Source organism: Carcharhinus amblyrhynchos, chromosome 23, assembly GCF_965287045.1.
Source record: "Carcharhinus amblyrhynchos chromosome 23, sCarAmb.v2.hapA, whole genome shotgun sequence".
Taxonomy (NCBI): domain Eukaryota; kingdom Metazoa; phylum Chordata; class Chondrichthyes; order Carcharhiniformes; family Carcharhinidae; genus Carcharhinus; species Carcharhinus amblyrhynchos.
Window position 1 is genome coordinate 3,264,058 of NC_137346.1, and position 27,835 is coordinate 3,291,892.

The following is a 27,835-nucleotide window of genomic DNA, read 5'->3' on the forward strand; positions in this document are numbered from 1 at the left end:
CCCCCCCCCCCACAGAGAGGGGCAGCCCCAGGGAGCCCCCAAAGAGAGGGGCAGCCCCCCACAGAGAGGGGAACCCCCCCCTGCCCCGCAGAGAAGGGCAGTCCTGATGGGGAGGTTACACCAGGGTTTATGGCCACATTCCCATCACTCCACATTCTCCCAGAATCCAGCCCTCACTGGCACCAGGATAACACTCTGGGAGAGCCAGGAGATCCGGGAGCTGTGTCTCTGGTACAACCGCAATACAGACAGGACTAAAGACAAGACAGGCCGATTGATAGGGTGGGTGCAGAGGTGGAGTGAGGCCACTACTGTTGCCGTGGGTGATAGGATGAGGCACATGATCCAGTGATCAGGCAGTCAGCACGTGTCCGAGTCTCCGTGAGTCAGACTATCACACGGCATTTCCATTCCATTCACAATCTCCACAGGATTGTCCGTACGTCCAGGTCGGATCTGAAAAACAGACACACACTCACTCATCCTAAACCCTTCACATCACAGCACTCCCTCAGCACTGACCCTCTGACAGTGCGGCACTCCCTCAGCACTGACCCTCTGACAGTGCGGCACTCCCTCAGCACTGACCCTCTGACAGTGCGGCACTCCCTCAGCACTGACCCTCTGACAGTGCGGCACTCCCTCAGCACTGACCCTCTGACAGTGCGGCACTCCCTCAGCACTGACCCTCTGACAGTGCGGCACTCCCTCAGCACTGACCCTCTGACAGTGCGGCGCTCCCTCAGCACTGACCCTCTGACAGTGCGGCACTCCCTCAGCATTGACCCTCTGACAGTGCGGCACTCCCTCAGCACTGACCCTCTGACAGTGCGGCACTCCCTCAGCACTGACCCTCTGACAGTGCGGCGCTCCCTCAGCACTGACCCTCTGACAGTGCGGCGCTCCCTCAGCACTGACCTGGGGTTAGATACAGAGTAAATCTCCTCCAAATTGTCCCCATCAAACACTCCCAGGACAGGTACAATGCACCTGTAAGGATTTTCCATCCTCTCATTTAGATGTGGTGTGGTTAGTGACACTGTGAGATTACCTGGAACATGCTGCTAACTCCCACAATAGACTGTAAGTTGCTGCTGTGATAACAGAGGAGAAATTCTCCCCCATCTCTGGGGAGCTCGTCACCATTCAGATAGACCTGGAAGAGACAGTGATGTCAGTGTGTCTGAGCAGGAGGAACGGTACAGAGATCACAGTGCGTTGAAAATGCCCCAGTCACATCGATCGGGCTGCTGTGTGTGAGAGTGAGAGTTCAGAGCAGAGTTGTGTATAAAACTGGAGATCGCACTTGGAATCCTGTGAACGGTTTGTAATGTGCATATTGGGAATGGATGGAGACTGAGAGACTGAGTCACAGAGCTTTACAGCATGGAAACAGGCCCTTCGGCCCAACCCATCCATGTTATCCTCTGTTTTAAACCCCTAAACTCATCCCAATTGCCCGCATTTAGCCCATGGGGAGATTGGGGGGGGTGGTGGTGGAGGAGAGAGAAGGGTGGGGGGTGACCTGCCAGGAAAGTGTAGAACACATTTGTATACTTTCTTCATTTCTGTTTTGTTATTTTGGAGATTGGAAATACGGCTGTTGGAGGGTGCTGGCGAGTTAAAGGTCAGAGGTCGGATAGTCAGGGTTACGGGCAGGCAGAGGTCACTCACTCCTTACCTGGTAAACATCATCACTGACCATGATCTCATCGTCCTTTACCCAGAGGTACGTCACATAGTCACTCCGACAGCGGAACCCGACCTGTAACAACACAGAGTCAGTGACACCCCCACCTCACCTCCCTCACACTCCCCCCTCCTCCTCCATCCCAGTCCCTCCCCATGGAGGGACCACCCCCACTCACAACAACAATTTTCATTTGCAGAGCACCGAGATACTTCACATATTACTGAAGGTGCTGCTTCTGCTCTGTGAAAGAGTTAAATAATAAACCCCACTACCCCCCCACCCCGCACTGTCCCCCGCCTACACACCTCCCACCCCCGCCTACACAACACCTCCCACCCCCACCCCGCGCTGTCCCCCGCCTACACAACACCTCCCACCCCCACCCCGCGCTGTCCCCCGCCTACACAACACCTCCCACCCCCACCCCGCGCTGTCCCCCGCCTACACAACACCTCCCACCCTCACCCCGCCTACACAACACCTCCCCCCTGTCCCCCAAAAACATATTGTCCATCAATAATCTATCCAATCCGCTGTGAATGTTCCTATTGGATCTGCTTCCTCTGCCCATTCAGGCAGCGCCTTCCAGATTGCTCATCCCAAAACCATATCATCCTGCCCGAGGTCCATGGACGTTCCCAATGCCCGCTCCTCGCCCACTCCGATTCCCGTGGCACACAGGGCAGTAAGATTCCAGCCACAACGTAAAAACAATTCTTTACACCCCCCCGCCCCACTTTTTTTTGTTAACTTTATTAAACTGGGTTACTGGCCTTCCCCGCTTTACAAACTCTATTGAATCCCTACAGTGCAGAAGGAGGCCATTCAGTCCATCGAATCTGCATTGACTCTCTGATACAGTATCTTATTCAAAGCCCTTCACCCCACGGCCAAGTAACCTGACCAGCACGTCTTTCAGATTGTGGAAAGAAACCAGAACACCCTAAGGAAACTCACGCAGACACGGGGAGAACGTGCAGACTCCCACAGGCAGTGACCTATGCCGGGAATCGAACCCGGGTCTCCGGCACTGAGAGGATGCAGTGCTAACCACTGTGCCAGTGACGATCTTGAACACTTTCACTAAATTTTCCTCTAATTACGTATAAGATGATGAATGGGATGGATAGGATAGAGGTGGAGAGACTCTTCCCGCTCAAAAAAGACAGTAGGACTAGGGGGCACAGCCTCAAGATAAAAGGGGGGCGGTTTAGAACGGAGTTGAGGAGGAACTTCTTCACTCAAAGGGTGGTGAATCTCTGGAATTCTCTGCCCGTTGAAGTGGTGGAGGCTGCCTCGCTAAATATTTTTAAGACGCGGGTTGATGGGTTTTTGATAAGAGAGGGGATTAAGGGTTATGGGGAGAGGGCAGGAAAGTGGAACTGAGCAGCGACCAATCAGCCATGATCTTATTGAATGGCGGGGCAGGCTCGAAGGGCTAGATGGCCTACTCCTGCTCCTATTTCTTATGATCTTATGTTTTTCCCTGCTCCAAAGGTGTCCTCTGGGATAACTAGCCAAAGTTTTGACAGTGTGGGACAGGTACTGAATACCATCATGGATAGGGGTGTCACTGGCTAGGCCAGCATTTATTGCCCATCCCTAATTGCCCCTTGAGAAAGTGTTGGGGAGCTGTCTTCCTGGATCACTACAGTCCATGTGGTGTAGGTACACCCACGGTGCTGTTAGGGAGGAAGTTCCAGGATTCCCATGTATCTGCTGCCCTTGTCCATCTGGAAGTGATTGAGGATTTGGAAGGTTCTGTCTAAGGATCTTTGGTGAATTGCTGCAGTGTAGATGGTACACACGGCTGTTACTGAGTGTCGGTGGTGGAGGGAGTGAATGTTTGTGGATGTCGGGGGCTGCTTTATCCTGGATGGTGTCGAGCTCCTTGAGTGTTGTTGGAGCTGCACCCATCCAGGCAAGTGGGGAGTATCCCATCACACTCCTGACTTGTGCCTTGTAGATGGCGGACAGGCTCTGGGGAGTCAGGAGGTGAGTTACTCGGTGCAGGATTCTCAGTCTCTGAGCTGCTCTTGTAGCCACTGTGTTTATGTGGTGAATCCAGTTGAGTTTCTGGTCAATGGTAACCCCATGGATGTTGACAGTGGGGGATTCAGTGATGGTTAGAACATAGAACATAACAGCGCAGAACAGGCCCTTCGGCCCACGATGTTGCGCCGACCAGTTAAAAAGCAATGACCCTCTAACCTAAACCAAACCCTTTCCATCCATAAACCTATCCACGGATCTCTTAAACGCCCCCAAATTAGGCGCATTTACAACTGCAGCAGGCAGGGCATTCCAATCCCTCACCACCCTCTGGGTAAAGAACCTACCCCTGACATCCGTCCTATAACTACCACCCCTTAATTTAAAGCTATGCCCCCTCGTGCTAGCTTTCTCCATCCGAGGAAAAAGGCTATCACTGTCCACCCTATCTAAACCTCTAATCATCTTATATGTTTCAATAAGATCCCCTCTTAGCCGCCTTCTTTCTAACAAAAACAACCTCAAATCCCTCAGTCTCTCCTCATAGAACCTCCCCTCCATACCAGGCAACATCCTGGTAAACCTCCTCTGCACCCTCTCCAAAGCCTCCACATCCTTCCTATAATGTGGGGACCAGAACTGCACACAATACTCCAAGTGCGGCTGCACCAGAGTCTTGTACAGTTAATGGTTACACCATTGAATGTTCAGGGGTGGTGGTTAGAGTGTCTCTTATTGGTGATGACCATTGCCTGGCATTTGTGTGGCATGAACGTTATTTGCCACTTGTCAGCCCAAACCTGGGTATTTTGCTGCATTTGAACATGGGCTGCTTCAGTATCTGAGGAGTTGTGAATGGTGTTGAACATTGTGCAGTCATCAGCGAACATCCCCACTCCTAACCTTATAATGGATGGAAGGTCACTGATGAAGCAGCTGAAGATGGTTGGGTCTAGGACACGATCCTGAGGGATTCCTGCAGAGATATCCTGGAGCTGAGATGACTGACCCCCCACAACCATCTTCCTCTGAACCGGGTGCGACTCCAACCAGTGGAGAGTTTACCCCCCGATACCCATCGATTCCAGTCTCACTCGGGCTCCTTGATGCCACACTCGGTCGAATGCAGCCTTGATGTCAACGGCTGTCACCCTCACCTCATCTCTGGAATTCAGCTCTTTTGTCAACGTTTGAACCAAGGCTGAGATCAGGAGCTGAGTGACCCTGGTGAAACCCAAACTGGGCGTCACTGAGCAGGTTATTGTTGAGCAGGTGCTGCTGGATAGCGCTGTCGATAACCCCTTCCATCACTTTACTGATGATGGAGAGTAGACTGGGCAGTAATTGCTGGGTTGGATTTGTCCTGCGTTTTGTACCAGGAACTACCTGGGCAATTTTCCACATTGTTGGGTAGATGCCAGAATTATAACTGTACTGAATAAAGAGAAATCTGCAGGGTTGATAGGGCTGAGAACAAGTCTGGATATTGTCCAGGTCTTGCTGCATTTGGACACAGATTGTTTCAGTATCTGAATGGCAGTAAACAGCACAGGTTATTGGTAATGTCATGATGTTTACACTGAACTGAATTGAACCAATCCTGAAACTATAACTTGTGATTGCTTGAAATTTGGCATTTTTGCATTTGTCCTGACAGTTACAAGACAAAATTCTTCAAAAATAAAAAGGCTTTTTACAGCAGCGATCATCATTGTCCCCTGCGTTCCACACTAGAAGGCAGATGGGAATGAAGGAGAGCTGGGGGGTGGCGTGTGGAGGCGGGGAGGGGGGGGTGGCGTGTGGAGGGGGGGAGGGGGGGGGTGTGTGTGGAGGGGGGGGTGTGTGTGGAGGGGGGGGGTGTGTGTGGAGGGGGGGGGGTGTGTGGAGGGGGGGGTGTGTGGAGGGGGGGGGTGTGGAGGGGGGGGGGTGTGTGGAGGGGGGGGGGTGTGTGGAGGGGGGGGGTGTGTGGAGGGGGGGGGTGTGTGGAGGGGGGGGTGTGTGGAGGGGGGGGTGTGTGGAGGGGGGGGGGGGTGTGTGGAGGGGGGGGGGGTGTGTGGAGGGGGGGGGGGTGTGTGGAGGGGGGGGGTGTGTGGAGGGGGGGGGGTGTGTGGAGGGGGGGGGGGTGTGTGGAGGGGGGGGGTGTGTGGAGGGGGGGGGGTGTGTGGAGGGGGGGGGGTGTGTGGAGGGGGGGGGGTGTGTGGAGGGGGGGGGGTGTGTGGAGGGGGGGGGGTGTGTGGAGGGGGGGGGGGTGTGTGGAGGGGGGGGGGTGTGTGGAGGGGGGGGGGTGTGTGGAGGGGGGGGGGTGTGTGGAGGGGGGGGGGTGTGTGGAGGGGGGGGGTGTGTGGAGGGGGGGGGGTGTGTGGAGGGGGGGGGGTGTGTGGAGGGGGGGGGGTGTGTGGAGGGGGGGGGGTGTGTGGAGGGGGGGGGGTGTGTGGAGGGGGGGGGGGTGTGTGGAGGGGGGGGGGTGTGTGGAGGGGGGGGGTGTGTGGAGGGGGGGGGGTGTGTGGAGGGGGGGGGTGTGTGGAGGGGGGGGGTGTGTGGAGGGGGGGGGGTGTGTGGAGGGGGGGGGGTGTGTGGAGGCGGGGGGGGTGTGTGGAGGGGGGGGGTGTGTGGAGGGGGGGGGGTGTGTGGAGGGGGGGGGGTGTGTGGAGGGGGGGGGGGTGTGTGGAGGGGGGGGGGTGTGTGGAGGGGGGGGGGTGTGTGGAGGGGGGGGGGTGTGTGGAGGGGGGGGGTGTGTGGAGGGGGGGGGTGTGTGGAGGGGGGTGTGTGGAGGGGGGGGTGTGGAGGGGGGGGGTGTGTGGAGGGGGGGGGTGTGTGGAGGGGGGGGGTGTGTGGAGGGGGGGGGTGTGTGGAGGGGGGGGGTGTGTGGAGGGGGGGGGGTGTGTGGAGGGGGGGGGGGTGTGTGGAGGGGGGGTGGGTGTGTGGAGAGGGGGGGGGTGTGTGGAGGGGGGGGGGTGTGTGGAGGGGGGGGGTGTGTGGAGGGGGGGGGGTGGGTGGGGGTGTGTGGAGGGGGGGGGGTGTGTGGAGGGGGGGGGGTGTGTGGAGGGGGGGGGGGTGTGTGGAGGGGGGGGGTGTGTGGAGGGGGGGGGTGTGTGGAGGGGGGGGGTGTGTGGAGGGGGGGGGGTGTGTGGAGGGGGGGGGTGTGTGGAGGGGGGGGTGTGTGGAGGGGGGGGGGGTGTGGGGGGGGGGGGTGTGTGGAGGGGGGGGGGTGTGTGGAGGGGGGGGGGGGGTGTGTGGAGGGGGGGGGGGGGGGTGTGTGGAGGGGGGGGGTGTGTGGGGGGGGGTGTGTGGAGGGGGGGGGGTGTGTGGAGGGGGGGGGGTGTGTGGAGGGGGGGGGGTGTGTGGAAGGGGGGGGGGTGTGTGTGGAGGCGGGGGAACGGGTTAAGTTTTTAAGACATTACCTTGTACAGACCGATCCAGTCCCAGGTGCTGCTGGGATACCCGTCCAGCATGCAATAGGAGATGACAGCATCAGACCCGGGAATCCATTCTCCCTCAGGCTGTACCTCCACCAGAGCCTGGGTGATCTTCTTCTCAAACTGAGGACAAGATAGAGAAAAACCATCAGTAATACCTAATCCCCCTAAAATATAAACCCCACCCCAATCCCCTCCCGACACACTGACCCCACCCCAAACCAGTGAAGCACTGACCCACTGCACCCAGTGGAATATCAATATTTCCTAATCCAGGTTGGCCAACTGGAGACCATTTGTCTGCTAGGACCGAGGTCCCTCAAACATCCTCACATATCTTACTGGTTTAGACATTTAACCATCACAGGGATCCGGACAGGAGATATATACTCTTGGTCAAAGTCATGTAACAGGGATATCACGCCTGTGTATCCAGTAATCCTGCTTTACCGGACTGGAAAACTCAATCTGTTATTTTACCACCAGGGATAGCACCACGGAGAAAGGGCTGTGTCCGGATTGAATACCTGGCCCCATCTTCACTGTTTCTGTTGGACATTCCGTACCATTTGTCCACAAGACTGAATCACCGCTGCGTTTATCACCTAGTGTAGAGTCAACACTACTGGAAAAGTGAATTATCCAGCATCAGTTTTCAGCCTGCCGAACTCCGTGAAGGATATAGCTCACCGGACTTGGATTTTTGACTGTGGACTCTCATAAAACAATTATTCTTTTGTGATCTTTGTTCTGAAAATCTTTCCATCTCGCTCCCCCCTCTGATTATTTTTATAATTGTGAAGGAGGCAACTTTGCTACCCTCCTCCTGTGTTTGAGTGTGTGAAAATAAATTAACCCTTTGAGTTTGCTATGGGCTTATTACTAAAAATTGGATCAGACAAAACCTGTGGGTTTCGGAAATACGCTACAGCTTAGAAAAGAGAAAGCAAATCAAAACACTTTTCTGCTTAGAGACAAATTGCTGTTTAAATTAACCCCTCGCCTGTCTGTAACGCCTGCCTCTGAGAGAGCATGACTGAGGTGTGGTTAGGGAGAAGACATGAGGATGAGGGATGAGGGGGAGGTGGGGGAACAGAGGGACAATGGGGAGATGCAAGGATGGAGGGACGGTGGGAGAGAGACGTGAGGATGGAGGGATGAGGGGCGTGAGAGGTGCGAGGATGGAGTCTTGAGGGGGAGGCGCGAGATCGGAAGGGGAGAATGTGGGAACAGGTGGGTGGGGGAGGCAGTGGGATACGCTGGCAGGATTCCCCCACCCATTTCTGAGGTTTCATTAACGAAGCAGCAATATTCCGGGTGCTGTAGGATTACCCACCCTCTGGAGTCTCCAGAATTGAGGGTAAATCTCCCGGGAATGCTGCCAGGGCAGGATTCCTCCCCATCTGCTGAATAGAACATAGAACAGTACAGGCCCTTCGGCCCTCAATGTTGTGCTGAGCTATGTCCAATCCCAAGATCAAGCTATCCCACTCCCTATCATTCTGGTTTGCTCCATGTGCCTATCCAATAACCACTTGAAAGTTCCTAAAGTGCCTGACTCCACTATCACAGCAGGCAGTGTGTTCCACACCCCAACCACTCTCTGAGTAAAGAATCTACCTCGGACATCCCTCCTATATCTCCCACCATGAGCCTTATAGTTATACCCCCCCTAGTAACAGCTACATCCACCCGAGGAAATAGAGTGGACATGTAGAGACTATCTATCCCCCTCATCATCTCATAAACCTCTATTAAGTCGCCTCTCATCCTCCTCAGCTCTAAAGAGAAAAGCCCCAGCTCCCTCAAACTTTCCTCATAGGACCTACCCTCCAAACCAGGCAGCATCCTGGTAAATCTCCTCTGCACTCTCTCCAATGCTTCCACATCCTTCTTATAGTGAGGTGACCAAAACTGAACACAATATTCCAAATGTGGTCTCACTAAGGTTCTGTATAGTTATAGCATAACCCCACGGCTCTTAAACCCAAACCCCCTGTTAATAAACGCTAACACACTGTAACCTGCTGTTGACCCTGTAATCCGCATTCAAGTTTGTCCTACCAAAATGAATCACCTCACACTTATCAGGGTTAAACTCCATCTGCCACTTTTCTGCCCAGCTCTGCATCCTATCAATGTCTCTTTGTAGCGTACAAGAGCCCCCCCACCTCATCCACTACTCCACCAATCTTGGTGTCAGCAGCAAATTTACTAACCCACCCTTCAGCCCTCTCTTCCAAGTCATTGATAAAAATCACAAATAGCAGAGGACCCAGCACTGATCCCTGTGGTACACCGCTGGTAGCTGGCCTCCAGTCTGAAAATTTTCCTTCACCACCACCCTCTGTCTTCTATGATACAGCCAGTTACTTATCCAATCGACCAAATTTCATTCTATCCCACACATCCTTATCTTCTTCATGAGCCTACCATGGGGAACCTTATCAAACACCTTACTAAACTCCATGTATACAACATCAACTGCTCTACCTTCATCTACACACTTAGTTACCTCCTCAAAGAACTCAATCAAATTTATGAGGCAGGGCTTACCCTTCACGAAACTGTGCTGACTATCCCACATTTCCAAATGGTCATAAATCCTATCCCTCAGGACCCTTTCCGTTAACTTACCGACCGAAGTAAGACTAACTGGCCTATAATTACCAGGGACATTCCTATTTTCCTTTCTTGAAGAGAGGAGCAACATTCACCACTCTCCAGTCCTCTGGCACTATCCCCGTAGACAGTGAGGACCCAAAGATCAAACTAAAGGCTCCGCAATCTCATCCCTTGCTCCCAAAGAATCCTAGGATGTATCCCATCTGGCCCAGGGGACTTATCCACCCTCAGGTTTTTCAAAATTACTAATACATCTTCCCTCAGAACATCTACCTCCTCCATCAGCCTGCATCACACACTCATCCTTAAAAACATGGCCCCTCTCCTTAGTGAGCACTGAAGAAAAGTATTCATTCAACGCCTCACCTACCTCTTCTGACTCCATGCACAAGTTCCCACTACTATCCTTGACTGGCCCTAACCTCACCCTGGTCATTCTTTTATTTCTCACATACGAGTAAAAAGCCTTATCCGGCCCGCCAAGGACTTCTCATGCCCCTTCCCAGCTCTCCTAAGCTCTTTTTTAAAAACTCATTCCTAGCTAAATAATTCCCTTTATTTGTGATAAAATTATTGGAAATGAGAGTTTCCAATTGATTGGATGGAGTGGTTGGAAACATGAGAATCTCAGAATTCCTACAGTGCAGAAGAGGTTATTTGGCCCATTGATCCTGCCCCAGCTCTCTGAAAGAGCATCTTACCCAGGCCCAAACCCCCTCCCTAACTCTGTAACCCCACACATTTAGCATGGCCCATCCCTTAACCCGCACATCTTTGGAGTGTAGGAGGAAACCCACGCAGACCGGGGAGAATGTGCAAAGTTCACACAGACAGTGACCCAAGGCTGGGATTGAACCCGGCTCCCTGGCACTGTGAGGCAGCAGTGCTGATTATTGTACCACCATATTGTTTGAACTTCCAGGAATATCCGATCACAGTTGGTAACCTGGTCTGGCGGTAGGTGCACCCTTCTGAACAGTCCCCCAGTTCAGTGCCATTAATTTCCATTCCCCCGACCCTCACCTCCAGACAGAAGGTTCCCAGCACTGGCTTGTGGTCGCTGATCCCATATTCCATCTGGCTGTCGTAGATATTTAGAATCACGTTGATTGGTTTGTTGGAATGCGATGTTTGAACCTCAGTCTCTTTGGCCTGGGAACAGTCTTTAACCTTCCAGAGAATCCGGTCTGTCCATGCTGGTTTCCGTTTCTTCCCACTGGGCAGGAGAAGGAGTAACAACAGGTCAGAAGCAAAAAGGGAGCGGGATCCGAGGGGGGAAACTTGGTCCGAGTGGATTGATGGAAAATGGGTGAGTGGCACTAACGAGGCTGTACTTAGTTTCACATTAACTAAAGATATGATGGAGTAGAGAGTGAGAGAAACTATTTGATCAGTTGGGGGGAACCCAGATAAAGACTCACAATGAGAGTGGTGTTTTTTGGCAGTGTGATTGGGAAGCACATTTCACACAAAGCGGAACTGGAAAACTGGAACTGTCGACCGCGACGGGATGCTGGAACTCTTCAACACCGAGGATACCAGAGGGGCTGGAGCCAATGGAAACGAGGTACAGATCTGCCTGGATCTAACTGATTGGTGGTACAGGCTCAGAGGGCTGAGTGGCCTTATCCGGTTCATTCAAACATGAGGAGTAGGCCATTCAGCCCATCGAGCCTGCTGCCCCGTTTAACCCCAATCATGGCTGATCTTCTACCTCAGTGCTATCTTCCTACACTATCTCCATATCCCTTCATTCCGATAGGAACCTCACCCCTCCTGTTAGACACACTCGGATCACTTTCCCTACTGGCTTTTTGTGCCTTGCATAATGTAGATTTATACAACCCATGTATTAATTTTTAATTATTATCCAGGTGCCTGTTGTGCTGTTTAATCTATTTCTTCAATCCACCTTTGTCCTCAGAACTTCGTAGTTTCCTTTGTTTAAAGTTCCAAGTTTCATATAATCACTTTCCTGTAGAATGCTCAATCTTCCTGGGAGACAGCGTTACAGATAGAGAGATTATCTATCACACAATACAAGATTTAAATTCTCGAGTCGGTTCCCCAACATTCTGGGACACACTCCAAGAATTCAGTCTGTGTGTAGTGGTGCTGATGAGGGTCACTCAGTCTGGATGTAAACACACGTACCCCCGTGATGACCATATTCCCTTGTTACACACGTACCTCAAATTGCTGATTTATAATTCAATCTATCAATCTACCGACCATTAAACAACTCCTGCCAAATGTTGCTGCCTCTTGCTGTTTCTGCATCAGGATCTTAGTTTAAAGTTTATTTATTTATTAGTCATAAATCAGCTTACATTAACACTGCAATGAAGTTACTGTGAAAATCCCCTAGTCACCACACTCCAGTGCCTGTTTGGGTACACTGAGGGAGAATTTAGCACGGCCAATCCACCTAATCCGCACATCTTTGGAGTGTGGGAGGAAACCCGTGCAGACTCCACACAGACAGTGACCCGAGGCCGGGAATTGAACCCAGGTCTCTGGCGCCGTGAGGCAGCAGTGCTAACCACTATGTTGCCCCTTGCGCCACTGATCCAATCTCCACTCTTACTAATGTACTGACAGCACCCTTCATTAACACCCATCCTCCCTAAGCGATGTGCCCTTGTTCACCCTGCAGTCAGCAGTAGCTACCAGGGCAGATAGCTTTCAGTGTTAACTCAGTGACCTTGCTGTGAATGCTGTGTGTATTCCGATAGGGGAACAATGGGGCAGGCTGGAGGGGCTGAATGGTCTTCCCCTGATCCTAGGAAATGGGCTTGAGGGGCTGAATGGCCTCATCTTGCTCCTGTGGACTTGGCTCATGAGACTAAAAGGTTCCTGTGTCTACAACCAGGGATTGGAGGAACATGGAGCCAATGGGAAAATGAGTCAGGTTACCTGGTGTCATAATGTGTAGAGTCCAGGTTGAATTTGTACGTGGGTTTGAACAGAAGCTGTCCCTCCAGGAACCCGTTCAGGATCGGCTCAGTCTTCTTAGCCCGGTTCAGCTTTTGGGAACAGGAACCAAGTGAAAGCACTGGAATTGCACAGAATACCAAACACATGCATCCAGCCACACCAGATACACAAATCTCAGTTCACGCCCCGCACACGCACCCCAGCCCACTCCCCACACGTTATACACACGCATCCAGCCATGCTCTGCACACACCATACACATGCACTGTATGGGAGCTTTACTCTGTATCTAACCCTGTGCTGTACCTGTCCTGGGAGTGTTTGATGGGGACAGTGTAGAGGGAGCTTTACTCTGTATCTAACCCCGTGCTGTACCTGTCCTGGGAGTGTTTGATGGGGGGACAGTGTAGAGGGAGCTTTACTCTGTATCTAACCCCGTGCTGTACCTGTCCTGGGAGTGTTTGATGGGGACAGTGTAGAGGGAGCTTTACTCTGTATCTAACCCCGTGCTGTACCTGTCCTGGGAGTGTTTGATGGGGACAGTGTAGAGGGAGCTTTACTCTGTATCTAACCCCATGCTGTTCCTGTCCTGGGAGTGTTTGATGGGGGACAGAGTAGAGGGAGCTTTACTCTGTATCTAACCCCGTGCTGTACCTGTCCTGGGAGTGTTTGATGGGGGACAGAGTAGAGGGAGCTTTACTCTGTAACTAACCCCGTGCTGTTCCTGCCCTGGGAGTGTTTGATGGGGGGACAGCGTAGAGGGAGCTTTACTCTGTATCTAACCCCGTGCTGTACCTGTCCAGGGAGTGTTTGATGGGGGACAGGTTACTCTGTATCTAATCCTGTTAAATGTGTATAAAAGTAAAGAGAACCACAAGTGTCTTTTCCACTCTAGGCTCCGTGATCTTTGCCCCCACCCTTTGACTCTCATCCTTACCTGGTCTTTATCCCACAGCAGGTGGTAGCGGTTCTTGGTGATGGATTCCCGGATGAAGTGCAGTCCGTGATCATCAATGCGGAAGTTGAGATCCCCGAACCAGAAGACCAGGCTGTGGGAGGTGACACGTGTTAGTGATGGGAAAGCAGGGAATGCTGTGACAGTTCCAGAGGCATCAGCGATCGCAATCCAGAAACAATGCAAGCTCCATGCTGCTGCCCTTCACTCACACTGCTCAGGAACGGAGTACTGATCAATCACTGCTCAGCCAGCCACACCCTAGACCAGCGGTATTGTCACAGGACTAATGACCCAGAGGCCCAGTGGACATGGGTTCAAATCCCACCACTCCAAATTGTGGAATTTAAAATCAACTAATAAATTGGAATTGAAACGTAGAGTGGAATTCTCCCAAAAAATTCAAAGTGTTGAATCTGCGGGACATTTGGAGTAATTCATGCTGGTTTTTTTCCAGTGGGAGTTGAGAGAAGAATCTCCCGCACTCTCAGCATTGCAGAGGCCACCAGCACGAATATCATTCGATTTCAGGGAGTGGGGCCGATCCCACTGGGGAGGCTGAAACCAGGTACTGAGTGGCCACTGCACACACGCTGATCTGTCCGCGCGCTCAGATTTCTCGGTGATCTGAGGTCTGTGCACGCGCAGTGGTCCTGCACTGATGGCGTCTCGATCGCTGGCCAGCCCCACAACACCAGCTCTCTGCCCCTTGATGACCCGATCGCTCCCGACCCAGACACAAACCCCCTCCCAGCCAGTCTCCAGCCCTGCCCCTCCCCAATTCCCCATCTCCACAGTCCCTCTTCCCCCCAGCCCGATTGGTGGGGAAGGGAGGGAGGCCACCAATCTCTATGCAGACTGGCAGCGGGACCCCCACCACCGACCAGCCCCCCCCCCCTCCCTGGGCCCTGGCCCCATGCCTGATGGGCAGTGCCAGGTTGTCCCCTGGATATAGGCACTTTGCTCTTTGGACAGTACCACAGGGTAACCTCCCAGTGCCTGACCCTCTGGGGAGGGGCCCCAATTGCCCCCCTTTACTCCAATGAGGTCGGGCTGCTAGTTCCCCATTCGTGGGGGGGCTACAGTGAACCCTGCTGGACTGAAACACACTGCGGGGTGGGAGGTGAGAGCTCTTCCTGGCCAACCATCTCCTGGGGTTTGTGTTTGTACAAAAAAATCATCAGGAGAATTTTAACAGGTCGGGGTGTGCCGGGGCATGGGGTGTGCCAGGGTGGGGAGGGTGGTGTGGTTGGTGATGGGGATTTGGGTGACTGTGTGGGTCAGCTGGGCTGCGGCCGGTACTCACTCATGGTCCAGGATGGCCTGAGCCTTGCAGCCACTGAACTGCTGCATCTCCAGAATCCGCCCGAATGAATCCAGCCTCTGGCTCGTGTTCTCCATGTGAGCCGGCAAGTGACAGTTCAGGAAGCAAATCAGGTGTCCATAGATAGAGAGGCGAACAACCACACCCCCCTTGTTACCCTGAGAGACAGAGAGAGGGAGAGGGAGAGAGAGAGAGAGAGAGGGGTTCACACACAATACAATAGCCAGTGCCAAAATCTCAGTGAAAATTGCTTCTTACTCGCGGTGCCTGTCCCTTTAAGAATCAATCAGCAGAGTAAGGGTCACATGATCAGGGGAACCAGTCAGGGAGCAGGCTGGGGAATGACCGGATACTCGGGATTCTGTATCCCGAGCCATCCCGGGAGCTGAACGTGGCCACGAGGCTGCCAGCCTCTGCATCGTTTACAGACCAGGTAGTTTTCCCTAAACTGATGAACGAGCATCTTTATATCAAGGCAAAGGCAAACCAAACAATCCTCAGGCTGGGAGTGTCCAGGTTACACTGACATTAATTAAAGTAAAGGGTTTTATCAAAATGTTTGTTCTCTTTGGACAGATAAATCCTTCTGACTCCTCCTCCGAGGAATAAAGAACAGTATAGAACAGGGACAGGCCCTTCAGCTGTCCAAGCCTGTGCTGATCATGGTGCCAAAATTACCACCATACGCACTTGCAGAGTCCGTATCCTTCCATTCCCGTCCTATCCATGTACTTGTCTACATGCCCCCTAAGTGCCGCTATCGTACCTACTCCTACCACCTCCCCCGGGCAGCGTGTTCCACACATTCACCATCCTCTGTGTAAAAAACTTGCCTCGCACATCTCCCCTAAACTTCTCCCCACACTCCTTAACCCCATGTCCCCTGGTACTTGACTTTTCTACCCTAGGAAGGAGGACTGAACACAACACGTACAGCACGTTCTACCAAGCGAGTGAAAGAGGCCAGGAGGTGAAGCATAAGATAATTCTGCTGAGTGTGTGAGGAACCGCCAGCGTATAATCTGATTCACAGCCCCAAACCATTCAGTCAGCTGGTGAAATTGGTGAAGTCAGATTTCCAGCCTAACCCATCAGTTATACTCCAGAGATTCAAGTGGAGAAGTGGACCATGGAGTCAGGGAGAGAGCTGCCCCTGTGAAATGCTGACCGGGGGGGGCGGTGGTTTCATGGTGGCATCACGCGAGAGTTGGCGGAAATAGCAGACGGTGATTCCTTGCAACGCAGAAACAAGTGGGGTGGAAAGCGAGGATAAGAGGGAGCCAGTGAGGTGGCAGGAAAGCAGACCTCAAAACTCAACCAGCTCAACCCTGGCCTGCCTGAGTGGGAGAGAAGGCCCAAAGGGCTGAATGGCCTACTCTCATTCCTAAGCTCCATGTTTCCAAGAGATCCAATCTTCAAACGACGTTGGAAACTTTTCAGATCCAAGTTGAAGGGAAGGTCAATTCCAGGAGTGAAAGATATCTAATCTTCACTAACTCACCTTGCCCTGGACAGAGGGAATGGCAGGTTGTCACCTGACTGGAGTAAATAGTAACATTCTCAAATCACTCTTCAACATTAATAAACAGAGAGGCAGTTTAGAAACAACACAAGGCACTGGCTTAGTGGTATTATCACTAGATTATTAATCCAGAAACTGGGGACCTGGGTTCGAATCCCACCACAACAGACGGTGAAATTTGAATTCAATAAAAAAAAAAATCAGGAATTAAGAATCTACTGATGACCATGAAACTATTGTCGATTGTCAGAAAAACCCATCTGGTTCACTAATGTCCTTCAGGGAAGGAAATCTGCCGTCTTTACCCGGTCTGGCCCACATGTGACTCCAGAGCCACAGCAATGTGGCTGAGTCTCAGCTGCCTTCCCGGGGCAACTGGAGATGGGCAATAAATGCTGACCCAGCCAGCGATGCCCATATCCCACAAATGAGTAAAAGTTTTAAAAAAAATCATAGTGAGAAAAACTGTCAACACTGAATTCCTTGATTTAATCGGGATACGGGAATCTGCAGCGATTACCTGGGTCATAATCTCATAGGAACATAGGAATTATGGAGTACAAGGTAAACAAATCCAGCCCCCTGTTCTGCCCTTCAATCAGATCCCGGCTGATCTCTCCCTGGTTTAACATCTACCTCCCCACCTGTTCCCCACATCCCCTCATCCCTTTTTTAAAATCAGAAATACACCCATCTACTTCTCAACGCCTTATAACGATTCAGGCTCCATCGCACTAATGGGACAGCGAGTTCCACAAATTAAAAAAACTTTAAACTTTTTAAAGGTTTTTTATTTATTAGTCACAAGTAAGGCTTACGTTAACACTGCAATGAAGTTACTGTGAAATTCCCCTTGTCACCACAGTCCAGCACATGTTCGGGTCAATGCACCCTATCCAGCACATCTTTCAGACTGTGGGAGGAAACCGGAGTACCCGGAGGAAACCCATGCAGACACGGGGAGAATGTGCAGACTCCACACAGAGTGACCCAAACCGGGAATTGAACCCAAATCCTGGTGCTGAGAGGCAGCAGTACTAACCACTGTGCTATTACGAGGCCCCAAATTCACCACTGTGAGATGCAGTTCCTGCTAAGTGGATCAACTCTCCCCCCACCCCCCCCACCTCCCCCCAACCACCCCCATGGGCACTGCTGAACGCGAGGGAGGGGTTTCACACACAGCGACACAGACTGAGGGGTAGCGTGTGTGTTGCGGGGAGCGGGGAGGGTGGTGACCTACTTACCCAGTATCCAAACAGGCCTGTCCGGGTGTAATTGGTCTCCAGGTCCCGGATGTAAGGGAGATGCAAACACTTGACAAAGATCAACAAGAGGACTCCTTGCATCCGGATTGAGGTGATCTGGGGAGAGAGGTCAGAGGTTAAAGGTTAGATACCATTCCATTCACTTACTCCCTTTCCCCCTGTTCGATCTCATCTGTTGGGGACCCTGTTCCATGGGTCTCAGGACATCCCCAACACCTTCTGACACAGCACTGAACCATAACTAACTGACCACGGTGAATGGACACAAGGAAACTCAGTCTGGACTTCCTGATCACACTTGCAATACTGTGTGCAATTCTGGTCACCCTATTATAGAAAGGATATTATTAAACTAGAAGGAATGCAGAAGAGATTTACTAGGATGCTACCAGGACTTGATGGATTGAGTTATAAGGAGAGGCTGGATAGACTGGGACTTTTCTCTCTGGAGCGTAGAAAGCTGAGGGGTGATCTTATAGAGGTCTATAAAATAATGAGGGGTATAGACAAGGTAGATAGTCGATATCTTTTTCCAAAGGTAGGGATGTGTAAAACTAGAGGGCATAGGTTTAAGGTGCGAGGGGAGAGATACAGAAGGGTCCAGAGGGTGGTGAGTGTCTTGAACAAGCTGCCAGAGGTAGTAGTAGAGGCAGGTACAATTTTGTGTTTTAAAAAGCATTTAGACAGTTACATGGGTAGATTGGGATATTTAAAGTTTATTTATTTGTCACAAGGAAGGCTTACATTAACATTGCAATGAAGTTACTGTGAAATTCCCCTAGTCGCCACAGTCTGCCGCTGTTCGGGTCAATGCACCCTAACCAGCACATCTTTTGGACTTGGGGGAGGAAACCAGAGCCCCGGAGGAAACCCACGTAGACACAGGGAGAACGTGCAAACTCCAGTCTGACGGTGACCCAAGCCGGGAATCGAGCCTGGGTCCTTGGCTGTGAAGCAGCAGTGCTAACCACAGTGCCATCCCATGATATGGGCCAAACATGGGTAATCGGGACTGGCTTTTTGCTAAAAACTGGGCAGCATGGACAAGTTGGGCCGAAGGGCCTGTTTCCATGCTGTAAAGCGGTATGGTCAGTTTCTGTGACACTGATCGAGGGGATCAGACCGGGAGGCCAGAGTGAAGATAACACATTCACCAGCTGCTGAGCTGTAGCCCAGTGTCTCCATCAACCTCCTTGCTTAACAGTCCCACAGCTGCCAAAATGCTGAGGCATCTGGGTGAAGGAATCCATTGTAGGCTAAATGAGGTCAGCATAGTGCGTCAGAGCACAGGGGCAGACACAGCTTAAAAACTAGGCCATCAAAATACTGCAGACACAACACTGATGTAAGAGAGAGAGAGAAAAAGGCAAAGAGAGAGAGAGAGAGAGAGACAGCGAGGCAAAGCGAGAGGGAGAGAGAGAGAGAGGCAAGGAGAAAGAAACATTCAATGGGTTTACATACGGAAGAAGTCTGTATGACAAACAAGATTTTGGAGATAAAACTGAAATTAATTTCAGAAAAAGGCTAAAATATCAGTTTCCTGGCCTGGGGGCTGGTAACTCTGCTGCCTGTGAGAGTTTTTTTGGAAATTCATTTACAGGATGTGGGCATCGCTGGCTGGGCCAGCATCTATTACCCATCCCTAATTGCCCCTTGAGAAGGTGGGGGTGAGCTGAGTTCCTGAACTGCTGCAGTCCATGTGGTGTAGGTACATCCACAGTGCTGTTAGGGAGGGAGTTCCAGGATTTTGACCCAGAAACAGCCGATATATTTCCAGGTCAGGATGGTGAGTGACCCGGAGGGGAACCTCCAGATGGAGTCTGATTAGATCTTTATATAAACAGGAACATCCCTTCCCCCACTTTGTATTCGAGCCCCATTCCAACAAAGAGCAATGTGGCAGTGATGAGTTTACCTTGACGTAGCCCAGGGGGGCCAGTGTGGTGGTGAACAGGATGGTCCAAGGGTCACTGAAGGCCAGGTCAATAAGGAACGATGACAGCTTCGAGTTCACTTCCTGTAAGCTAATCAAACCGTCACAATCAGGGGGTTACGGGGTCACGTTCACCCATGGCAGCCAATGAGCTCTCAGTGCACTGGCAACAATCACCACCCCCTACCCTCCCCAACCCCCCCAACCCACCCACCCTCCCTCCCCAACCTCCCCAACCCACCCACCCTCCCTCCCCAACCCCCCCAACCCACCCTCGCTTCCTCCCCAACCCCCCCAACCCACCCTCGCTTCCTCCCCAACCCCCCCAACCCACCCTCGCTTCCTCCCCAACCCACCCACCCTCCCTCCCCAACCTCCCCAACCCACCCACCCTCCCTCCCCAACCTACCCAACCCAACCCCAGCTCCCCAACTCCCCTCCCCTCCTCAACCCCCCTCCCCTCCCCAACTCAACCCCACCCCCCCACACCCCCTCCCCAACCCCACAGGGAGGTGCAGATTCAAATGGAACAGGAATGTCAGTGATGTTCTGGGCTCTGATGGCTGCAATGAGTGAGGCAGCCAATCTCAGCATCGGGGGGGTGGTGGTGTGTGTGTGTGGTAGGGAACGGAACACAGACAGAGCGTCAACATCCTGAATTCATTACCTCAAATCCCCCCACCCAATGGCATCACTACTGCAACCCCCTTGCTGGACACCCAAATGGTCACTGTACACCCCCCACCCAGCAATGGCATCACAGATCACACCCTCCCACCCAAAGGTTAATTACCTCCCCCCTCCTCAATGGTAGAGTGAGGTCTCCCTCCCGTGGCGTCAGGGGCCCCCTGCTCTTACCCAATGATGTACATGTCCGGTTCCTGCGTCTGGACATCCAGCAGATTGGTGACATCATCAGGAGGCGCCGCAGTTCCAACGTTCCAGGTTAAAATATGGAGCCTGGAGGGAGAGAGAGAATGGGAGGGTCAGTGTGTGTGGGACCCGTACCCCAGCGAGGGTCAGTGTGTGTGGGACCCGTACCCCAGTGAGAGTCAGTGTGTGTGGGACCCGTACCCCAGTGAGAGTCAGTGTGTGTGGGACCCGTACCCCAGTGAGAGTCAGTGTGTGTGGGACCCGTACCCCAGTGAGAGTCAGTGTGTGTGGGACCCGTACCCCAGTGAGAGTCAGTGTGTGTGGGACCCGTACCCCAGTGAGAGTCAGTGTGTGTGGGACCCGTACCCCAGCGAGAGTCAGTGTGTGTGGGACCCGTACCCCAGCGAGAGTCAGTGTGTGTGGGACCCGTACCCCAGCGAGGGTCAGTGTGTGTGGGACCCGTACCCCAGCGAGGGTCAGTGTGTGTGGGACCCGTACCCCAGCGAGGGTCAGTGTGTGTGGGACCCGTACCCCAGCGAGGGTCAGTGTGTGTGGGACCCGTACCCCAGCGAGGGTCAGTGTGTGTGGGACCCCGTACCCCAGTGAGAGTCAGTGTGTGTGGGACCTGTACCCCTCTTTCATGTTTATCTCTGTCGATCCATCTCTCCACTGGCCGCTGTATCCCTTTCTCTTTACCTGCCTGTGCCTCTCACTCACTCTCCCCTCCTAACGTGTTCCTCTCTGTCAATCACTCTCTGCCTCAGCTCTCTCTCCCCCTGTCCCTCCTTGTTTTTGTCTATTGCTGCTTTTACTCTCCCTCTTCCTCCTCCCTCCTTCTCTCACCCCCTCCATCTCTCAGTGCCAGCCTGTGCTGAGTTCCACAAAGATTACGATTAAGCCTCTTTTCTCTGTACAATGGACCCAGCTCCAATTAGTCAGCACGGTTAATGAGTTCAGACAGAGTGACCCTCTCACTGGAACCTTTCAGAAGGAGATTCAGTAACAGATTTATTCAGAAAACAGGATTACATGGGATTTAAGGAATGGTGTTAGCTTGGGGATGTGTTTGGCTAACAGGAGCGACAAGCTGGACCTGGGGAGAGGTGGGAGAGGTGGGGGGGGGTGGGGATGTGAGCGTCGCTGCTGGGCCAGCATTTATTACCCATCCCTAGTTGCCCTTGAGAAGGTGGTGGTGAGCTGCCTTCTTAAATCGCCGCAATCCCTGAGGTGTTGGTACATCCACAGTGCTGTTAGAGAGGGTATTTGCCGAGGTTATAAAGGGGGGTTCCACCAGGATGATACTAGGGATGAGGAACCTGAGTCACGTAGAGAGATTGGAGAAGGTGAAACTGTTCTCCTCAGAGAACGTTAGAAGGAAAACTAAAATAAATGTCTAAATTGATGAGAAATTTTGGTGTAGCAAGCGGGGAGAAACGCTTTCCTCTGATAGTTGGATTAGTAACGACAATTCACCAATTTAAAATATATCACAATGACGCTAAATGGAAAATTGAGTGTTTACTTCTTGCAACAGTCTGGAACCTGGAACCTGAAAGGGTAACAAATTCCAGGGGAAATTTCAGAGAGTCGGTGCAGTACAGAAGGAGACCATTCATAAGAACATAAGAAATAGGAGCAGGAGTAGGCCATCTAGCCCCTTCGAGCCTGCCCCGCCATTCAATAAGATCATGGCTGATCTGTCGTGGCTCAGTTCCACATTCCCGCCCTCTCCCCATAACCCTTAATCCCCTCTCTTATCAAGAACCCATCAACCCGCGTCTTAAAAATATTTAGCGAGGCAGCCTCCACCACTTCAACGGGCAGAGAATTCCAGAGATTCACCACCCTTTGAGTGAACAAGTTCCTCCTCAACTCCGTTCTAAACCGCCCCCCCTTTGCTCAATACTGGCTCTCTACAGAGTAACCCACTCAGTTCCATTGCCCCATTCTACAGAGGAACACAGGATTTAGGAGGAGGCCATTTGGCCCCTCGTTCCTGCTGCATCATTCAACAATATGATTATTGATCTGGGCGTGGTTTCAGATCCACTTTCCTGTTTGTTCCCTTAAATAGATTCAGTGACCCAGCCTCCACTGCTCTCAGCTAATAGGAACAGTGATTCCTAATCCAAACCTATCCCAATCTGGTGATCCTGGACCAGATCCCCCTTCAATCTCTGTTTCGTCCAAGGAGAGTATCCCAGCCTTTTCCAGCTAAACCTAGTAGCTAAACCGCACAATGTTCAGAAACATTCACCATTCCTCAAATATTGAAACAGTCCATGTCCAAATGCAGCAAGACCCAGACGAAGAATGGCATTACCATCACTGAGTCCCGCATTATCAACATCCTGGGGTTTACCACTGAGCAGAAACTGAACTGGATCCAGCCATACAAATACTGTGGCTACCAGCATGTGTCAGAGGCTGGGAATCCTGCAGACAGTAACTCACCTCCTGACTCCCCAAAGCCTGTCCACCATCGACAAGGCACAAGTCAGGAATGTGATGGACTCCCCACTTGCCTGGATGGGCGCAGCTCCAACAACACTCGAGAAGCTCAACACCATCCAGGACAAAGCAGCCCCGCTTGATTGACACCCCACCCACAAACATCCACTCCCTCTGCCCAGGAGCAGCTGTGTGAACCATCTACAAGACACACTGCAGCAATTCACCAAAGATCCTTAGGCAGCACCTTCCAAACCCACCACCATCACCATCGGGAAGGACAGGGCAGTGTTCCGTTCTGAGTCTCACATTCAGGCAGTGTGTGGAAGGCTATCTGTGGGAGCAAAACCCATCCAGGAGAAAAACCCTCCCCAATAAGTGCACCCCTCCCCACCCTGTCACTGGCTTTATACTGTTCCTCGGCTGCGCGAACAACCGACTTGTGAAGCCTCTTATGGCCAAATATCCCAGCGACCAGGTGGATGAGTTAATAGAGGACTGACTGGAATCCTTGGAACTCAGACCCCAATGGGGCTCAGTGCCCTCAGGAGGGGCAGGGGCCATCATTTGATGCCTCGTGACCCTGACAGTGTACGAGGCTCAGGCCGGACTCAGCACAGGTGGACAGTGCTCAGTAATAGTGTCTCGGTGATGGGGGGGGCATTAATGGGCATCGCCGGAGGTAACAGGCGTCTCCGGGGATTGTGGCGGTGGGGCGGGGGTGCAGGTAAACGGGCACCTCCAGGCTCTCTTACCCAAACTTGATGACTTTGTTTGCACCATGCACGACCCCCAGACCCTCTGCGGGAAAGCATCTCTCCATCTTTAACCCTGGGCTGGGACGGGAGGATTCTGTAGGGGAAGAAATCACAAACAAAAGGATTACATACAGAGGGGCCGTCCGACAGCACTGACCCTCCGGCAGCGCGGCGCTCCCTCAGCACTGACCCTCCGGCAGCGCGGCGCTCCCTCAGCACTGACCCTCCGGCAGTGCTGACCATCCCTCAGCGCCAACCCTCCAGCAGCGCGGCGCTCCCTCAGCACTGACCCTCCGGCAGTGCTGACCCTCCCTCAGCGCCGACCCTCTGGCAGCACGGCGCTCCCTCAGCGCCGACCCTCCCGCAGTGCGGCACTCCCACAGCGCTGACCCCGACAGGGATTGTGTGTCCAATGTAGTCACACAAAGTTACTGAGTGCATCCTGGGAACATGCAATCAGGAGGCCATTCAGCCCACGCACTTCCTCCACCCCCTAACAGAACACAGCTCTTCTGAAAGCAGTGTCTCCTGGAATTCCACCAACCAATGACAGCCTTTGGAGGGGGAGGGACCCCCACGGAGCTGGGAGAGCCCCCACGCCCCCTCCCATGGGGCTGTTGTACGAATTTCACCATCATTGTCACCCCTCACTCAGACTGTGCCATTAGCTCTCAGCCTGGATGATCCAATGTCATAACTCTACCCCGTTTGCCCCAATATCATTGTGCTAAATCTGTGCTGCACCCTGCGAGGTCTCTGGAGATGGGTGGCCCGTAACAGAACCCACTTATCCCACACTGGGGGCTGACTGACTGAAGGAGGAAGGTCTCAGTAAATCCTACAGCTTATCACCTCCATCCTCATCTCAAACTTTTCAAAGTTTCTACATTTTGTGAGAATAAACACATCAAAAGGAAGCAAACGCCTCAAAACACCAATTTTAACTTTCAATTATTGGGAGCTTTACTCTGTATCTAACCCCGTGCTGTACCTGTCCTGGGAGTGTTTGATGGGGGACAGTGTAGAGGGAGCTTTACTCTGTATCTAACCCTGTGCTGTACCTGTCCTGGGAGTGTTTGATGGGGGGACAGTGTAGAGGGAGCTTTACTCTGTATCTAACCCTGTGCTGTACCTGTCCTGGGAGTGTTTGATGGGGGACAGTGTAGAGGGAGCTTTACTCTGCATCTAACCCCGTGCTGTACCTGTCCTGGGAGTGTTTGATGGGGACAGTGTAGAGGGAGCTTTACTCTGTATCTAACCCTGTGCTGTACCTGTCCTGGGAGTGTTTGATGGGGGACAGTGTAGAGGGAGCTTTACTCTGTATCTAACCCTGTGCTGTACCTGTCCTGGGAGTGTTTGATGGGTAAGAGAGTTTCTCTATTTCCACCCATCTCCTGAGATGGAAATCTAGCAATACTAAATTGTTCCATATTGTCCAATGATGTGCAGGTTAGGTGGATTAATTATGGTAAACGCATGTGGTTATGTAGATGGACAGGAGGGCCTGTGTGGGATGCTCTTTCAGAGAGCCAGTGCACACTTGATGGGCCAAATGGCCTCTCTGCACTGTCGGGATTCTGTGGTTCTAATTTGTGCACAATCTCCTCCAAATAGGAATGTGATAACACGCAGATAATCTGGTGTTTTTGTGATGTGGATTAAGGGTTAAATTGTGGCTGGGACACAGGGGAAACTGTCAATGTAGAAGCAGTGAAATCTTTTATCTGAGACGGGAGACAAAAACTCAGTTATTGTCTCATCACAAAGACAGCATCAGTAACAATGCAGCACTCCCTCAGTGTTGTAGTGATACCAGTCTGCCCAAAGCCCTAGTCCTTAGAGTGGGGCTCAATCTCTTACCCCTCTGACTGAGAGCTACCCGCCAGCCACAGACAGACAGCTGCCCTATGTATACATATCGGTGAGACTCTCTGCTTAGACAGGCAATCAGTAGCTTACTCAGGGACCTCATACTCTGCCACATGGGCCTGAGGTTATTATACCCTTTAACAAGTTTGCAAGAGTTACTGGACACCAAATAGATACAAAGCCACATGGTAAGATTCTTTGGCCACATTTCTGGTCTCAATCACTACAGCAAGAGGCCATTCGGCCCATTAAGTCCGCACTGACATTCCAACACAGTGTCTTACCCAGGCCCTATCTATATAACCCCCACACAAACCACACAGCCAATGCATCTAATGTGCACACCTTTGGACTGTGGAAGGAAACTGGAGCCCACAGAGAAAACCCACGCAGGCATGAGGAGAATGTGCAAACTCCACATGACTCAAGCCAGGAATCAAATCTGGGTCCCTGGCGCTGTGAGGCTGCAGTGTTAACCACTGGGCCATCCTCGGTTTGAACATAGAACATAGAAAAACTACAGCACGATAGAGGCTCTTCGGCTCATAGTTGTGCCGAACATGTCCCTACCTCAGAGATTACTAGGCTTATCTATAACCCTCTCTCTTACTAAGTTCCATGTACTTATCCAAAAGTCTCTTAAAAGACCCTATCGAATCCGCCTCCACCACCGTTGCCGGCAGCCCATTCCACGCACCCACCACCCCCTGAGTGAAAAACTTACCCCTGACATCTCCTCTGTACCTGCTCCCCAGCACCTTAAACCTGTGTCCTTTTGTGGCAACCGTTTCAGCCCTGGGAAAAAGCCTCTGACTATCCACTCGATCAATACCTCTCAACATCTTAAACACCTCTATCAGGTCACCCCTCATCCTTCGTCTCTCCAAGGAGAAAAGGCCGAGCTCCCTCAACCTATCCTCATAAGGCATGCCACCCAATCCAGGCAACATCCTTGTAAATCTCCCCTGCACCCTTTCTATGGCTTTCACATCCTTCCTGTAATGAGGCGACCAGAACTGAGCACAGTACTCCAAGTGGGGTCTGACCAGGGTCCTATAAAGCTGCAGCATTATCTCCCGACTCCCAAACTCAATTCCTCGATTGATGAAGGCCAGTACACCATACGCCTTCTTAACCACAGCTTCAACCTGCGCAGCTGCTTTGAGTATCCTATCAACTCGGACCCCAAGATCCTCTGATCTTCCACACTGCCAAGATTCCTACCATTAATATTATATTCTGACAGCCTATTTGACCTGCCAAAATGAACCACTTCACACTTATGGTTTGATGGCAAGTCTTAAAGGAGAGAGAGGTGGAAGATTCAGGGAGGGAATTTCAGAGTTCTGGGCGCAGGGAAGTGGGGCTGTGGGTGGAAGAGGCCAGAATTAGACGAGTGCAGTGATCTTTGCGGGGGGGGGGGGGGGGTGTGGAGTGTGTGGAGTGACAATATGTCTGACATTCACAAAGTGCTGGTGACAATGAAATTAGATAGCAACAAGAGGGTTAATGTCCAGGGTGGGGTGTAGGATCCACTGATTCCAAACTTGTCCCCCCCCCTCTCCCCTCCCCTGACCAGACAGCGCCTGTTTGGAGGGTGGGTATTTGGGAGAGATTCAGCCTCCTCCTGCGGGGGTGGGGGTGGGGGTGGGGGGAATAAACTGAAACTAACTGGCAACAAAGTAACCCAAAAGTGACACAATGTAAAAACTGACACTGAAATGGACACAAAGTATCCAGGAACGGATAGGGTGGCACAGGGGGTTAGTGCTGCTGCCTCACAGCTCCAGGGAGCCGGGTTCGATTCCCGGTCTCGGGTCAGTGTCTGTGCAGGGTCTGCACATTCTCCCCGTGTCTGCGTGGGTTCCCGCCCACAGTCTGAAAGACATGCAGGTTAGGCCGTGCTACATTGCCCCTCGTGTCAGGGGGAGTAACAGGGTAAATACACGGGCTTGGGGATAGTTCCCGGCTGGGACAGCGGCCAGTACAGGCTGGATGGGCCGAGTGGCCTCTCCGCTCGGTGCGGTTCTCTGGCCGGGCGGGATGGGCACCGGAGACCGGCCTGTCTGTGGAAGGGGGATCCCGGCTGCGCTGCTTTACCTTCGGCCGCTCCCGGTGCCCCGGCCCCGCTCTCGGTCTCCCTCCCGGTACCGCCGCCGCTGTTTAAAGGGGATGTCGCGGCCCGGCCTTAAAGGCGGCAGCAGCCGCGGCCGAATTTT

At 52.5% G+C, this 27,835-nt stretch overlaps 1 protein-coding gene across 1 annotated transcript; it reads right to left on the reverse strand.

The window, feature by feature from the left end:
- Window positions 1-81: 81 nt before the first annotated feature.
- inpp5ka (inositol polyphosphate-5-phosphatase Ka) lies at window positions 82-27,835 on the reverse strand. The gene is made up of 13 exons (XM_080210563.1): window positions 27,717-27,835; window positions 23,745-23,841; window positions 20,524-20,625; window positions 19,648-19,756; window positions 17,712-17,828; window positions 14,925-15,100; window positions 13,601-13,712; window positions 12,643-12,752; window positions 10,750-10,942; window positions 7,087-7,224; window positions 1,682-1,765; window positions 1,052-1,156; window positions 82-456 (listed from the first exon to the last, which is right to left on the reverse strand). Exons 2-13 carry the CDS (start codon window positions 23,810-23,812, stop codon window positions 361-363), a joined length of 1,410 nt encoding a protein of 469 aa, XP_080066689.1. The 5' UTR covers window positions 23,813-23,841; window positions 27,717-27,835; the 3' UTR covers window positions 82-360.

Bases quoted from the DNA above. Each gene is read 5' to 3' on its own strand.
- inpp5ka (XM_080210563.1), bottom strand. From the start codon at position 23,812: ATGGAGAGATGCTTTCCCGCAGAGGGTCTGGGGGTCGTGCATGGTGCA. The intron at 17,829-19,647 runs GTAAACTCATCA...CTCTCTCCCCAG, and splicing joins CCCCCCTGGGCTACGTCAAG to ATCACCTCAATCCGGATGCA. The intron at 10,943-12,642 runs GTAACCTGACTC...TCTCCTGCCCAG, and splicing joins TCTACACATTATGACACCAG to TGGGAAGAAACGGAAACCAG.